Genomic DNA, 16,246 nt, shown 5'->3' on the forward strand with positions numbered 1-16,246 from the left:
AGGTATACGTGTGTGCCTGCACGGGCTAATAATAACTTGTGCCCACACAGAGAGAGGATGCAGAGTGTGTGTTTTGTGTGCAAGTGTGTGTATGTGTGTGTCTGCGGGTGCACTGCACTGGACTTAATTAGACCTATTAAATGTAATCTAATTTGGTGGAAACTTAAGGCTTGCTTGGAGTGGCAATCGAACGCGTTGAACAAAGCTCTCTCCCTTGCTCCGTTTCATTTCTGGCTTTGAGTGCCTTTCGTGTTCCTGGTTCACTGCTGATAAGTAAAACACTTTTAACACACGCTGGCCGCGTCGCTGGTGTTTTTGGGTTCGCTGTCTGGTTTGGCCGGCTGTCTTACCGGCTGGCTGACTAACAGTGTGACTGACACGTTGGATTTCAGGATGACTCATCAAGTCCAATAAAAACAAATTCCTCATCACCCAATAGCTTCTCTGAAGCACCCGGCAGCCTCTTAGCAATACGCTACTTGATGAAAAATGTCGAGCTAGGGGTTCATTAGACAGTGAAACTACAATACGAGTTATAATTACCCACAGGTACTTTAGAATCCACGTCAACGAACGAAGTGCTCGGGAAATATTGTCAAACTTGATATTGATGCGGCCTCTTGACTGATGTCAGTGAAATAGACTGTTGTAATCAGGCTGCCTCTGCTTGGTTTAATTATGCAGTTCCATTCATGGGTGATTAACTGCCCTCTATGGTTTGAATCCACTGATCTTTATTTGTCTGAAATTACCGGTGATGTTCGGCCGAGAATGGATGAAACGAAGGGCGGTGGAAACGCCTTACCAAAAAATGAGACTAATGTGTCTAAAGAAGTTACTGATTTAATTTGAACTATATTGTTATTACACTACAATCTCTCGCCCTCAAATGGAAACAGCTAACAATATTCCAATCATACATCGAGATTTTAAATGACATTAATTCATCATCATCAGGTCAATTAGTTACCGTCCTGACAAATTGGAAGTGCCGTGGGTGCGTCGCTCTTCCTCCTTTGTATAAAGGCTTTCTCAAGGTCTATATCTTATTACACATTCTTTTATTATTTTTCTCCTCACAACCGATATCACAAATGACTTATTCAGCGGCTCCCTGGCCTTCCTCCTTCCTCTTCGTCTTTGGAAGTCTCTGGAAGGCCGACCGCAAGAGCGCTACCCCAGCCCGACCGAGGGGGTGTGTGGGCACTGGGGGGGGGGGGGGGGGGGGGGGGGGGGTACATATCCAAAGTTATGAGAGGAGACGGCCGCTAGGAGCGGCCGTCTCCTCTCATAACTTTGGATATGTACCCCCCCCTGTGGAGCCCTGCTGGCAGCGCGGGGCCTAGTCCCACCCTCCACAAGCCCTCAGCCAGATGAACTTACTTTACTATTAATCCCTTTCTCCGCACTGCACAGAGCAATGAATTTTAATCAGCTTTTTCTTTCTGTCTTTCTTTTTTTTGCTGCAGGATTTCCGATGCCTGCGCGCTCACACGTTCTCTCTCTTTCTACCGCTCCCACACAGACACAATACACACACGCCATGCAACACACTAAAGGACAACCGAGCATGCACACACACACACACACACACACACATACACACACACACACACACACAGACAGACACAGAAGGACCACTGGCAACCATGCGTTTGCGCACTAGGGGCGGCTTCTCTATCACCTGCTGCCTTGCTGTGCAAAATTGGTTTCAGCAGAACAAGTCCTTCAGGCCTGTGTGTGTGCGTGTGTGTGTAGTGTGTGTGCGCACTCTTTTTGTCTGTCAGTCTTTCTGTCTGTCTGTCTGGGAGTGTGTGTGTGTGTGTGTGTGTGTGTTATGTTTCACTTTAAGCGCATGTGGGCTCAGCTCTCAGTCACTCTAATGAAATCATCCAGAAATGCATTAATCCCTCCTGAAGGCCAGTGTCAAAATAACTAGAAGCTGGGATTCCTTTAAGGGAGCTATCTGTCTTGGACAGGTGAGAGGTGTCTGTGTGCGTGTGTGTGCGTGTGTGGGTGGGTGTGTGTGTGTGTGTGTGTGTGTGTGTGTGTGTGTGTGTGTGTGTGCACAGGTGTGTATTTATCTGCGTGGTTTAAAAAATCTTGTGAGAGAGGCCAAGTGTGTTCATACGTTTTCTATTACAGACTGCATATTAACGGATCACAGTGGGAATCTGTGTGTGTGTGTGTATGCGTGTGTGTGTGTGTGTGTGTGTGTGTGTGTGTGTGTGTGTGTGTTTCTGTGTTCCAAGACTGTGTGCGGGCCACTGTACACACCTGTGTACACTCTTAGCGTACTTCTAAGGCCACTGTGACGGTTTGGTGTGTGTGAGCAGGTGTGTAGGCTACCTGTTGTTGAACAAGTGCTGCAAAACGACTTGATATCAGCCTGGCCTCTCAAACCGTTGCCCTGGCCACATCAGCTGTACGTTCACGTCTTTTACACTTTAAAGCAGCCCTTTATGGTGCATCTTTGAGTTCGCAATGCGTGCGACGGAAAAACTCTTTTGACGGGAAATTCAAATTTCTTCTTATTCTCCCCTGCCCCCTCAACCCTTTCAGAAAACATAATCTTCCCGAATTTGAATTATATTTGAATATCTTCCGAGACTCACAACCCCTTCTACCACTGCTAAACCAAAAAAAACAAGGCTATCGCTTCACAGGAAGTACCAGCAATGTAAAACCCTTCAAATGCGTTTCACTTTGTGATGCTCATCCTCCCTTTGAGATGCCCCCACCAACGCCCCCACCGCCACAACAGCTCACCTCCTCTCTCCTGCTTGGGGCAGATTCCCTTGGCCGGAGTCAGCCTCCTCTCCTCGTTCCCCTCTCCTCCAGGGGTGGTCTGGATGCCAACCTCCACCGGTATGGGCCCCCTGCCGAGGTCCAAGGACCTGGCCCTGGCCGAGAGGGGCCCGCCGTTCTCCCCGGGTTTGGAGAAGGACCCTGGACCGACGCCGGCCCCCCGGCACAAGCGCCTCTTGTGCTCGATGAAGACCAGGATGTCCCCCAGAGGGAAGTTGGTCTGGCACTGGCCGCAGGTCAGCAGATCATGCTCCCCAGGTGCCGTCCTCCGTGGGCTGGGAGTGGCCGACTCTGGAGGTGGAGATCCCGCCCTCAACTCATGATTGGTTTCTGCTGCTGCTGAGAAGGAAAAGGGAAAAATTATTATTATTATTATTATTATTATTATTATTATTATTAAAAGAAACAAAGGAAGTTGATCAGAAATGGAGTCTTCATTGCCCCACACACTTGCTGCAGAGAGGATGAGAATGACAGCCGTGAAACACACACACACATACGCACACACAGCGGATGTGTATCTCTCGATTACATTACCTGAAAGACGCCATCTTTTAACCATGCAAGAGACTTCCATTGTGTTAGTTCGTCACCTTAGTTGCTCTTCAGACAATGTGCACTGTGCAGAAACAACTAATGTTGCGGCTACCGCAACATTCACCTGGGAGGACCTTTGTCGACCAATGATATGAGCAGGTGTGGCCAGACACCGAAGCATATGTATTTGTGTGTGTGTGAGAAAGGGAGACAGAAAGTTAGAAAGAGACAGAGAGAGAGAGAGAGAGAGAGAGAGAGAGAGAGAGAGAGAGAGAGAGAGAGGGAGAGATCAAGAGATGACATCTGATTTCCGGTGCGGACCAGAACTGCTCTAACACTTAGCCTGATGTCTGCCTGCCGAAGCAAACCAAAGCTAAGAAGTATGGTGCACACAATCACACTCTGTGTGTATGTGTGTGTGTGTGTGTGTGTGTGTGTGTGTGTGTGCATGCCTGTGCGCATGTGCAAGCATGTTAGCTAACGAGCAAAACTATAGATGATAAAGGAAAAGAGAGCAATCAAAGAAAGGAGATGCAGTCTATAGTCTGTTTGTGGGTGTATGCGTGCATGTGTATACACGCGCGCGCGCGCGTGTGTGTGTGTGTGTATGCATGTCTGAGTGACCTGTTTCTGCATCAAGGTGTGCATCTGATATAGAACTCCTCCAATTATACTTTTATAATAACACACAGGCCGCCTAAAAACACAAACAAGCAAACAGCATCCTAGAGAACCTTGGGACAACTCCCGGAGGACAAACACATAGAGACCCCTCCGGCGGGGGTCTCCGTTCCCGGCCTGTGGGTCCTCATGTTCTCCTCTTAGTGTCGTGGGGGGGGGGGGGGGGGGATTCCTGGAGCACCACAGACCCTCTCTCTCTCCAAGGGGAATGGGTATAAGCGTGTTCCAAATGAGAGACGTTGATGCTTCGCAGAAAGGAACCAGTACAACCACCCCCCCACCCCGCCAACCCACTAACCCACCTCCAGCACAACCAGTTCCACCAGTACCACCAGTTCCACCAGAACCACCAGTACCACCAGTACCGCCAGTACCACCAGTACCGCCAGTACCACCAGTACCCCCGTCTCCCTGTTGTCATTTGTGGTACCAACTCAATTTGCATCGCATGTGTGTGTGTGTGTGTGTGTGTGTGTGTGACTGTGTGTGTGTGTGTGTGTGTGTGTGTGTGTGTGTCTGTGTGTTTGTGTGTATGTGTGTGTGTATGTGAAACCATGCATGTAAAGGACACACTGCTGCTTGAGAACCGTTTTTGCCTCACACACAGACTTGCTTGCTCTAAGATCTATACTCACAGGGCCATGCATAAAATCTCTAATGATCTATTGTCACTGTGCATCCCTCCCTCCCTCCCTCCCACCTCCTCCTCCTCCCTCCCTCCCACCCTCCCTCCTCCCTCCTCCCTCCCTCCCTCCTCCTCCCTCCCTCCCTCCCTCCCTCCCTCCCTCCCTCCTCCCTCCTCCCTCCCTCCCTCCATCCCTCCCTCCCTCCTCCTCCCTCCCTTTCTCCCTCTCTCTCTCTGTCTCTCTCTCTCTTGCTATCTCTCTGGGACCCCTCCCTACCACCCTCTCCCTCCCTCCCTCCCTCCTCCCTCCTCCCTCCCTCCCTCCTCCTCCCTCCCTCCCTCCATCCCTCCCTCCCTCCTCCTCCCTCCCTTTCTCCCTCTCTCTCTCTGTCTCTCTCTCTCTTGCTATCTCTCTGGGACCCCTCCCTACCACCCTCTCCCTCCCTCCCTCCCTCCTCCCTCCTCCCTCCCTCCCTCCTCCTCCCTCCCTCCCTCCATCCCTCCCTCCCTCCTCCTCCCTCCCTTTCTCCCTCTCTCTCTCTGTCTCTCTCTCTCTTGCTATCTCTCTGGGACCCCTCCCTACCACCCTCTCCCTCCCTCCCTCCCCACCCTCCCTCCCTTCGCCCTCCCTCTCTCTCTCTCTCTTGCTATCTCTCCAGGACCCCTCCCTTCACCCCCCCACGCCCCCACCCCCCACCCCTCACCCCACCCCCCGGTCCCTCCCTCACGCTAGCGCCCTGGGTGTTGATTGGGTGCCAAATATCTCTCCTCTAAATGGCGACGGTTAGCTGGAAGCACGCCAGATAATTTCCATCTCATAATCTTGGGCGGCGAAGAAAGAACACAAATGCATATTTACCCACAGTTCACAGCTTGTGACCGCGATTCACATGAGCCAGTGTTCCGGCGCTGGCCACGTAGGCCATTGTGCCCTCGCATCCTTGTGCTTTCATGTGTGTGTTCCATAGCTATTTGTTTGCGTGTGTGTGTGTGTGTGTGTGTGTGTGTGTGTGTGTGTGTGTGTGTGTGTGTGTGTGTGGATGTGTGGATGTATGTTTGCATGTATGTATATATGTATGCGTGTGTGTGGCGCATGTGAGAGCCCGTCTTTGCGTTTGAGTGTGTGTCCACTTGTTTGTGTGCATGTGTGTGTATATATGTGTGTGTGTGTGTGTGTGTGTGTGTGTGTGTGTACATGTGCATGCCTGTGTGTGTTTTAATGTGTGTATTAGTGCACATGTGGGTGTCACACCAGCTCATTTCAAATTCGGAGAACATTATTTAAGACAGGTGGCGTGGGGGGAGACGATTTGGAAGCAGGCCCTGGGAATCCTGATGCTCCCTCAAACAGGGGCCAGTGACACCACAGCAATTTGACCTCACCTCTCCTCCAAAAGAAGACGTTTGGAGAAAGAGAGAGAGAGGGACAGAGGGAGAGAGAGAGAGAGAGAGAGAGAGAGAGAGAGAGAGAGAGAGAGAGATCGACAGAGAGAGAGAGAGAGAGAGTGAGAGAGATCATCAGAGAGAGAGAGAGAGGGAGAGAGAGAAGGGCCTGTTTGTTGAGTTACATGGCCCTCGGCGCAAGGTGGTGAATTAGAGCACTTGGCAGAGGAACAACGCCGCAGGAAAATCAGACGTTTCGTCCGACATTTTCTCAAACCTCCTGTACCGGCTCTCGCTCCGGGGTTGACTGAAGTGAGTCAAGGTGAGAAATCGGGACCAACATGCAAAAATGTTCTTGAAGAAAAGGTACACACGTACATTACACGCACGCACACCCCCCCCCCCCCCCCCTCCTCCGCGGACACGCAATAGGTTGATGGAGCACATGGCAAGTGCTTGACTGCTCTGTCTTATCATGAGCCAGGGAGTCAGGCAGCCCTAGAGCGCCCCCTATCAGGTGTCGGAGGAGAGGGGTCCACCACTTATTAGCCTAGCAGCCGTGGTTAGCGCGTGGTGCATAGCAGATGCTCCTGAACAATGAAGGCTCTATGGCTGAACCTTACATCATGCAAATGTGCATTTGTTTTGTAAATTATTGTTGTTATTTATTTATCTTTTTATCCACAGACATGTGTTTTACTGAACATGACGTCAAATAGCGAAATGTTTTAGAATTGATAAAAATAAAAAAAATGTAATAGAAGTCTTTAAGATATCGTTCCCTATGCCATATTTCCCTTTTTTGTACTATAAACCTCAATCTGTAAATATAAACGTAAGTCTAACAATTATGTGTGACTGATGTTTCACACTATAACTCCTCTCATAGATTTTCATATTATTTAAGTTAATTTAACAAGAGCTAGGTTCGGAACTCATTAAGGTGATGGGTGACTGTTCTTGTAAACAAACAGAAAAATAGCTAATGGTCCAACAATTAGTTTTCATAGCGCTTACCAAATCAACCGTATTTGTTTTCTCTATTGTGGTCAAATGAGACACATTGCGCAAAAGAAGATAGGTTAATGTTCTTCCTTACACTAACTACTAATTAAAGCATAATTAAATGCTCTGCAGCCGAAGTCTACAGCAAATATATCAAAGATATTTATTCTCATCAAAGAGCTACCATTTGCTAGACAATATCATACCTCCAGAGTTTAAACAGTACACTGTGTTCTAGAGACACACAGAGAGACGGAATGGCCAGTGGCGTTCATCTGACAACTGAAGTGAATGAGTTCAGACCTGTCTCCTCTCCACTGCCTTGTTATACCTTGGACTGTATTACACTACACACACACACAAACACACACACACACACACACATGCACATCTATACACACACACACATATGGATACCCAAACACACACACACATACACAAAACACACACGCACACACACGCACACACACACACACACACACTAATGGATACAGAAAGACATACACACACACCAAACATAATACCTATAGAGCATACATACACACCCACACCCACACCAAAACACACACACACACACACACACACACATTCCCAACACGGTATGTATCTGCATGTGTAAAACGCCAGAGGAGAAAAACGCGGAAGATTCACGCTGTCATTGAAAAAGAGAATGACAAGTACGAAACGGTTGCAGATGGTTACGATCAGGAATTCAAACGGCAAGCGGTCTGGCTGAGCCCATTCCTCCTCTCCCCGGCTATGATTGCCACAGGGAGAGGGAGAGAGAGCTGAGCTGCAACAGCATGCATTGTGTAAGGGCTCTCATTATCTTATCAACCTTTAATCCATACCAGGCTCCTTTCTTATCATAAATCTTACGGAGGACGGTTTGTGAGAGCATGGGAAATACTGGCACCGTGTGCAGTGTGACAATGGCATCCTCCATGTCACTAAATCTCTCTAAGTGACTTGTCAGTCATCAGCCCCATTACGTGCGGTGATGAATCTTAATCTTCCGAGCAAATTTGGAGGTTGAGGAAAATAATAGTATTTATCACGTAATGTACATTTGATTGTGGTTTCGAAATGCGTTTTACATTTTATGTTGTTTTTTTTATGCCCTGGTGCAAACACTGCACTGCACTATCGGATATTAGGATAGAGAATTGCACTTAATCTGAAGTGAACCTTACGAAAAATAACCACTCCACAGGGAATTGTTCGCTCGCTTGCCACATTCTGTGTTGCACATGTACAGTGGTGCCATCGCACGTACTGCGGGCCTTGTTCTAATATCCCTTCGCCATATGGTGTCAATAAAGACGCGCACCGAAAAGGAGATGGAACTCATGCAGCAGTAGCACAGTCCCACTCTGAGCACAAACAGATAACACAGAGCTTTCTCATAGTCACGTTGTAAAAATAAAAACATACCGAAAAAAATAAGGAAAACACTACCACGGGTGATTAAAAGGCACAGAGGGTATGCTAGCCGGGCTTTAGTGCTACGACTCTGGACCTGAGTCGCAGTGTGTGTGTGTGCTGAACCAGCAAAATGTTACAGGCTGTAGGGGATGCTCGCTATTTAACGTGTGCAGGTTTATTTTTATTCCTGTAGGTGAACGCTCCCAGTGCTGAGTTTGAAACCGACGTAAAGAACAGCTTGTTTGAGGGATCGTAGTCTGGCGGCTGCTTTAATGTCAGAGGATACCAAGGTAATTGTAGCAGGGAAGAGAATGCGCACGCAGGCCCTGTTTTGTGTCGGGCCTTTGGGTTGGGTGAGCGCAGACATTGCTTGCATGTGTGTGTTTTTGTGTGCTTGTTTGTGTTTGTGTGTGTGGGTGCATGTGTGACAACTACCATTTACGTTAAAACAAATTGGTCACTGCAGTTTCTTTCAAGGGCCGTTCACGGCTCTGGGTCTATCCGGCGGGGTGAGCAGATTTCCAGCACACGCTGTACCAGCTCAAGTATGTCGACGTTCAGGTTCTCTGCTCGTCTTTACGTCTGACATAAACATGTCTATTGCCCAAGTGCAAACAGCCCCGTTCACCTCCGAACTATAACTTAGCATTAGCCCCCAGAGGGGAAGGTCCACTGGTTTGTCTCCATTCTTCCGTAGCGTGAGGTTTTGGGAAAAAAGCACCGACTATGATTCAGCACCCTCACACACATGTACACAGGAACGCAAGCACACTACTGGCCTTAAACTGTTTAAACTGTTTAGTAATTATAATTAAGATCAGAGGGGGTTTGGGTTCACCCCATCTGGCCCACACATACTGTAGCCTAGGGAGTGGACTTAAGTCCTAAGAACAATAGAACTACCGGTTTCGTGGGAAAACAGCCAGAAGGGACAAGATACCTAGAAGTGTTTCTGTACATATCGGGCATCAGGATGGCAAACTGTGCTGCCGACTCCGTGAACCAAGTTCAAGTGGGACCACACAAGAAAACGTCCATTCCGAAAGGCAATAAGACATACACACCGATGGAACAATGAAAGATAGGGCGTCAGAGAACCGATGGAACAATGAATGATAGGGCGTCAGAGAAACGCACACACACACACACACACACACACACACACACACACACACACACACACACACACACACACACACACACACACACAACACACACACACACACACAAATGTACTGTCAAAACACACACACACACACACACACACACGCACACACACGATACCCGACACACGGCACTACCAAGATGGCGTCCCTTTCTGGCCTCGCCAGGTGAAGGTCAACGCCTTTGACCTTATTGACCCCACCCCCCCAGAAAGAAAAGTGGGAGGGATGAGTCCAGGAATTGAATTGTCGCCCCCGGGCTTTCCGCGGCCGCCCCCATGCCGGTGAAATGGAAGGAACAGGTGTCGGTGACAAGTGAGAGAACAGGTAGGACGGCATTGGACACCTCACATGGCCCTGCCGCAAGCCTTCTCCCTTGATCGCACGGTGGGGAAGGAACCGCTCCTGAGAAGAGCTGTTCCCTGCCGGCTGTATTTGTGAGTGTGTGTGTGTGTGTGTGTGTGTGTGTGTGTGTGTGTGTGTGTGTGTGTGTGTGTGTGTGTGTGTGTGTATGTGTGTGTGTGTGTGTGTGTGTGTGTGTGTGTGTGTGTGTGGGGGGGGGAGGGGGGGGATAATTATCGAGACGCTTGCGTTAACATTTACGATCTTTTTCAACTGCAGATTGTCGTCCACCGTTGTCGTTATTTATTTTTTTAGTGGGGGGGGGGGCTGGACTACAAGAAAGAGGTGTCCAAGAAGTTGTAAGATGCAGTGAGGACACATTAAAGACTTGCTCTGTTTCTCTGGCTGTTTCTATGTATGGGGGGTGGAATGGTCCTCCCTCCATTCTCTTTGACCCATACAACATGTCATCATCCCTCCTAAGAGTCATTCCTCCAAAACGCTGAGGGGAGATCGTAAACAAATGCTTCTTTTTTTTTCACATCATCAAATGTTCGAGGACAGGACAGAGTGTCGCTCATTCAGCAGTTCTTCCTAAAAATTGTGTCGCTCTGAGAGTCTAGTTTCGTGTTTCATTTTTTAATTAATTAGAAGAAATTGCAAGGAACCCGAAGGCATTCGTCAACAATCGTAAAACAGAGTCATACCCGTAGATCCACAGGCAAATATTTGACAGTTGCTCCATGGGCATAGACTTGCCATTTCCACCAAGGGCAAAAATGTATTTGCAACCGTTGTAATTATTTGCCTTGATACATGCAGGTAAATGTTAGACACACATAAAGATTAACATGCACACACATGTACACAACATGCAGACAGACACACACACACACACACACACACACACACACACACACTAATACACACACACACACACACCTTTGAGAGCAGTATGAAGTTGGAGGGATAAGTCTCACTGAGGGCACTTGTGAGATGATGAATTGCAGGAAATGTGTTTACAATAACCGACCTACTGCCACAGAAAAAAAAATCGATATTATATATAAATATATAAATGCTTATAAATTTGTTCTTTTTTTTCTATTTTATTAAAAAAATCTGAAGAAGCATGCACCTTTGTTGGTGCTTGATTTAATTTAATTTATTTTGTCCTCTTGCATAAGAATTTTAGATAATACGACATTTAGACAATAGCGCTATGCATTAACATTTCAAAATTACGTTGTTGAGTCCTATTTATTTGAGTCAGTTCAAAAATTGAGGGGAGGGGGGGGGGGGCTGGGGGACTTAATTGAAGCAAATGAGCGGCAAACTTGAGAGAGTGAATAAGTGAATAAGCTAAATAATTAGTCTAAATACTAAACGGTGGAGGGTGGGACGAGATGTGCCGAACCGTCTCAACACAAAACAGATTGGTGAGAGATTACATCATGGACTTCTGCAATGAATTACCCAGATTAGGCCACTATGAAATTGGATTTAGGGAAGGCAGGGTGCTGGGAGGAAAGAAAGCTAGATTGATATAATTGATTTGAAATTGGATTTTTGCGACTTTTTAATCATATGCCCGAATATTCCCGCTGCAGATCAAATCGAGGCCGGTGTAATTTAATAATAATTCCGGTCTCCGTTCTGAAAGCCTCCAACATGATCAGACTCGCTTCTTATACGTTTCACATACCTACATGGAAGTTTCAAATGTTGCTTTAACTATTTTGATGCCCAACAATGTTGAATGATTTAAATCTTAATTTGGATTTTGACGAATAGGAAAATGTTTCTAATATTAAACTTTAAATTTGTGTTGGGAAAACAGCATAGGATTTATGTCTGACGTGTGTGTTCTCTGAATGTGTGCGAAGGCCTCTTTTGCGTGCATGTGTGTGTGTGTGTGTGTGTGTGTGTGTGTGTGTGTGTGTGTGTGTGTGTGTGTGAATGTATGCGTGTGTGTGCTTGTGTTTTTGCCTGCGTGCGTTTGTGTACGTGTGTGCGTGCGTGTGTGAGCGTGTTCATCCGTGTGCGTTTACGTGTGTCTTTATGTATGTGCGAGTGCATATGTGATTGTTATCTATAAACAAAGAGAGATGTTAAGATAAAGGCAGGTTCAAGTTCACGGCGAATTAAAAAGGGCCTTCACATTATATTTGAGTAATTAAAATAAAGGGTCTTTACAATTTTAAAGCTGAACAACTTGGATAGCAGATACACACAAGAATGCGACATTACCAGAATAATACCCCGTGTTCGATTACAACAACACACTGCGCACCCGCATACACAGTCGTATTATTACGACGATGAGATATTTATTTTGGATCTTATCATATTGTCGAAGTGCAACAGCAGGCCTGCACTTCTCATTCGTGTAGTCTTTGGGAGATTATTATGGCCGACAATTAAAAGTTGAACCTGTAACACGGTTTTTAATTATGATAACTTTGTACTTGATTGTTTATTCACCTTGGTAGTCAGCTATCGTGCTGCTTTTTAAATAATGGCCGCAACTATAAAACATAGACAGGGCCTTCCTGCACTATATTTCTTTCGATAATCCATCCTCGTCTTTTAATTGTATTCTGTCTATTTCATTTGTAAAAAAAAATCCCAAACATTTGACCTAAACAGTTCTAACAAGCAAACAACTGAGTGTTAACATCAAAACAGTCTTCAGGTTTAGGGCATACATTTTTGTAACAAATAGGCATTTGTTTATGTGTGTGTGTGTGTGTGTGTGTGTGTGTGTGTGTGTGTGTGTGTGTGTGTGTGTGCGTGCGTGTGTGTGTGTGTGTGTGCGTGCATGCGTATGTGTGTGTGTGTGTGTGTGTGTGTGTGTGTGTGTGTGTGTGTGTGTGTGTGTGTGTGTGTGTGTGTGTGTGTGTGTGTGTGTGCGTGTGTGCATCAATAAAGTGTACTTTATACTCACATTCTATTGTTTCCCGGTGTGACAACGATAAGTGCTGCGGGTTCACCTGCTTGCGACGGGACATTGCCCCGGCATTTACTCTCGCATAGCCCGGTGAACGGCACTTGGAGTCGGCTTGCACCGTGATGTCGCTACGCGCTGGATCGCTGTAGAGCAAACTTTTTTTTCTCTTTCTCCCTCGCAATCCTGTAGCCCCGAATTAAGACTCGTCTCTCGTTGCAGTGTCAGCAGACACTATCTGACAGATCGTGAGGTCACGAGCGCGAGGTGTCCAACGCGAACCACCGTCCGAGAGACGCGGTCGCTTTTCTCTCCCCAAAAGAAGCAACACCTGGATGGAGGGGGAAATGGAGGGAAAGGAGTTTGGGAATTAACGAAAGTCGTTTGACATTTTAACCATGAACTTTGTATGCACCGGTGTTCATTTATTGCAATAGTAGTTGTAGCTTTAACTGTGCAAAAATAGAAAAAAAGATCCCCAGGTGCCCACCTCTGCATCGACCGGCTCGTGACAGCTGAGGTGGTACGGGAGCGCTGTCCTTCGCGCGCGCGGTTCGCCCCTCTCTCTCTTTCTCGCTCCTTATTCTTTTAATCTTCGAGTATCTTTCTTCACGTGCACTTCAAATCGTCAACGATTTAACCGCTTATGGATGAATAAACCCCGATAGTCCGTCCGTTCCCCGGGTCAGGTCAGGTGTGCGAGGTGCTGACCCCTTTGGGGCTCCGAATCCTCTCGCGCGTGTTGGCTTGAGACGGCACGCGGACGTGATGGCAACTCTTGGCTCCCCCTTGTTATAAAGAGAAAGAGAAGAGACAACAGATGTGCAGCGGAACGCCAAGCGCCAACCTCCTCGTCCGACTGGATGTGGGTCCAATGTTTCCAAACGCACGGGGGCTACTTCTTCTTTGTCGCGCGACGAAGGGCTGTGTTCGGGAGGACGGCGCGCGCGTGTGTGTGGTGGAGAGGGTTGCCTCCGCGGAATGGGATAGGATTCAAGTTCAAGTACACTCGTGTGACGTTGCGTCCACGCGGAGAAAGACATCAGACGTCTGAAGACGGTCGGACTTCACGAGCACTGGGGGCGACTAGTGGTGGCTGGGCGCGCGCGCAGACACGGCGCGCGCTTTGAACCTCTTTTATTGGGAGTCATTATCAGGAGCGTTCGGGAAACCGTGTAAAAGCGTGTCTTTGAAATTCGATTCAGGTGAATTGCACATGACAAAGTGGATCTTAATTATACACAATAACAGACCACGGGATGTGCAAACTGTTGTTTGTCGCTGACCCGTAGCCTTTAGCAGTTAAATAAATAAAAATGGTTTGAGTCGTGTATGATTTCACTAATTAAAGATTGTTTTATTGGCCATTTAAATGTATCCTATGTTCAAGTCAATTATTGGCTTTATCATTTGTTTGGCTTTGGTCAGTAATGTCACACTAGTTTAATTGGTATCATAGTATTTTGGAGTAGGTCCGTGCATTAAATGCGACGAGCACACTATTACGTTTGATTTTTTGTGTTCTTTAAAAATGAAATTTAAGAGACATTTATCCTTGTTATCGATACATACCGAAATAGAAAAAATATAAGGTCGCACTGAGAAATTAGGCTATTACGAGTCATGACGAACACTTGCGGCTCATTATCAGGCTTTTAAATAACTGATAAAGGAATACTCGTCCATAAAGAAACACATGTGTATAGGCTACAGTCCCATGTTGTAAAACACGCCACTCTCACCGTGATGTGGGACAACAGTGCCCTCTATCGGCCGGCCTGAACGACTGATGGGAAATTTCTTTTACGCTCGTTTCGACGCAAAATAAATGATCCGATGCAGGCCCAGTTGATCTCCAGACCTGTGTTTAATAGCCACACCAGAGAAATGTGATACAAGTGAATATTTACTGACTGATAGATCTAGGCTACATACCGTATAACATAAAGTAAAACTAAATGCTAATAAGCCTGTTTAATATGGGCCTATCGTTCATTATTTATCTCGGGGTAAATGTGTGACTTCGTGTGTGTGTGTGTGTGTGTGTGTGTGTGTGTGTGTGTGTGTGTGTGTGTGTGTGTGTGTGTGTGCGCGCGTGCCTGCTCTTCCGTGTGCTTGTGCGCGAGCATGTGCGTGGCTTGCCATACAGTTTATAGGGATGTCATTAATAAAACATAGTGGGCCATTTTAAGAGCATTAGAAGTTTGATTGCTTCGGGGCAGGCCTAGGGGACTTTCAGGACACTAATTATTTATATAAATGAAATGTCATCTCTGCTCTGGCTCAAGCAGAGATATTACCTAGGCAGACTCCGCGCGTGTAAGAGCACCAAGATCAGCCCTACAGTGTAGGGAGCATGTTGTCCAAACCACCATCAAACAAAACATCAACATTTAGGCAAATCTACTAACGATTGTATCGGGAGGCAGGTGGAGAAACCACAGCAGATACACCGTATGCTTAAGGGAGAAGGGAGAAAACGTTATTCTAAGTCCTCAAACAGGCACGCCGCTGCTACAGCCGTCCCCGCTGGCGGCTCCCCGGCTCCTTGATCTCCACCCTCGGGTCCCTCGGTAGTACATCAATGTCTCCATTATGGCTCGTGATCCGTCCGTTGGCTGCGGGCGTAAGGCAGTTTTAGCCCGGGTTGCACAAGGGGGCCCCCTGCGCATCACAAATACTCAGCTCATGGACACAGGAAAGGTTTTAAGTCCAGAGCGCGGGGCTCGCCCTCTGGGGAGGAGTGCGTTCTGCTCGGCCAGAGGAGAGGGGTAAAGACTAGTGGAAAACACAAAGTGTGAGTGTACCGAGAGAGCCCATGCTGAAGTAGATTTAGTATTTATCATAGGACAATACAGAAGAAGAGAGTAGGAAACGAACAAGTCAGATACTGTTACATTAACAAACCAAGACTCAAACCTAGTTGTCTTATGTCTCAACCTTTGGTCACGTGAAAAACCGTTATGCCATATCCAAATAAAACAACACATATGCCTATATAGGGGGAAATATATGCATGGGATTATAACAGGATAGAAAAATAACTTATGAATCAGTATTTCCTTTGACCCTGCCCCCCCCCCCGACACACACACACACACACGCAGGCACGCACACACACACACACACACACACACACACACACACACACACACACACACACACACACACACACACACACACATATATACAAGTACGCGAGGGGCCACTTGCACGCGCGCACACACACACACACGCACACCACACACACGCACACCACACACACGCACACATACACTTATATATATATATATATATATATATGTATATAAAGGGGAGAGTATGTGCGGG

General features: G+C 47.1%; 1 protein-coding gene across 1 annotated transcript; it reads right to left on the reverse strand.

The window, feature by feature from the left end:
* Window positions 1-2,701: 2,701 nt before the first annotated feature.
* Window positions 2,702-13,946, reverse strand: LOC307088381 (B-cell lymphoma/leukemia 11A-like; the record flags this gene model as incomplete). Its single annotated transcript, XM_079754238.1, has 3 exons — window positions 13,407-13,946; window positions 12,917-13,247; window positions 2,702-3,147 (listed from the first exon to the last, which is right to left on the reverse strand). Exons 2-3 carry the CDS (start codon window positions 12,978-12,980, stop codon window positions 2,702-2,704), a joined length of 510 nt encoding a protein of 169 aa, XP_079610364.1. The 5' UTR covers window positions 12,981-13,247; window positions 13,407-13,946.
* Between the last annotated feature and the right edge of the window lie 2,300 nt (window positions 13,947-16,246).

This window comes from Pollachius pollachius, assembly GCF_949987615.1.
Source record: "Pollachius pollachius genome assembly, chromosome: 16".
Lineage (NCBI taxonomy): Eukaryota > Metazoa > Chordata > Actinopteri > Gadiformes > Gadidae > Pollachius > Pollachius pollachius.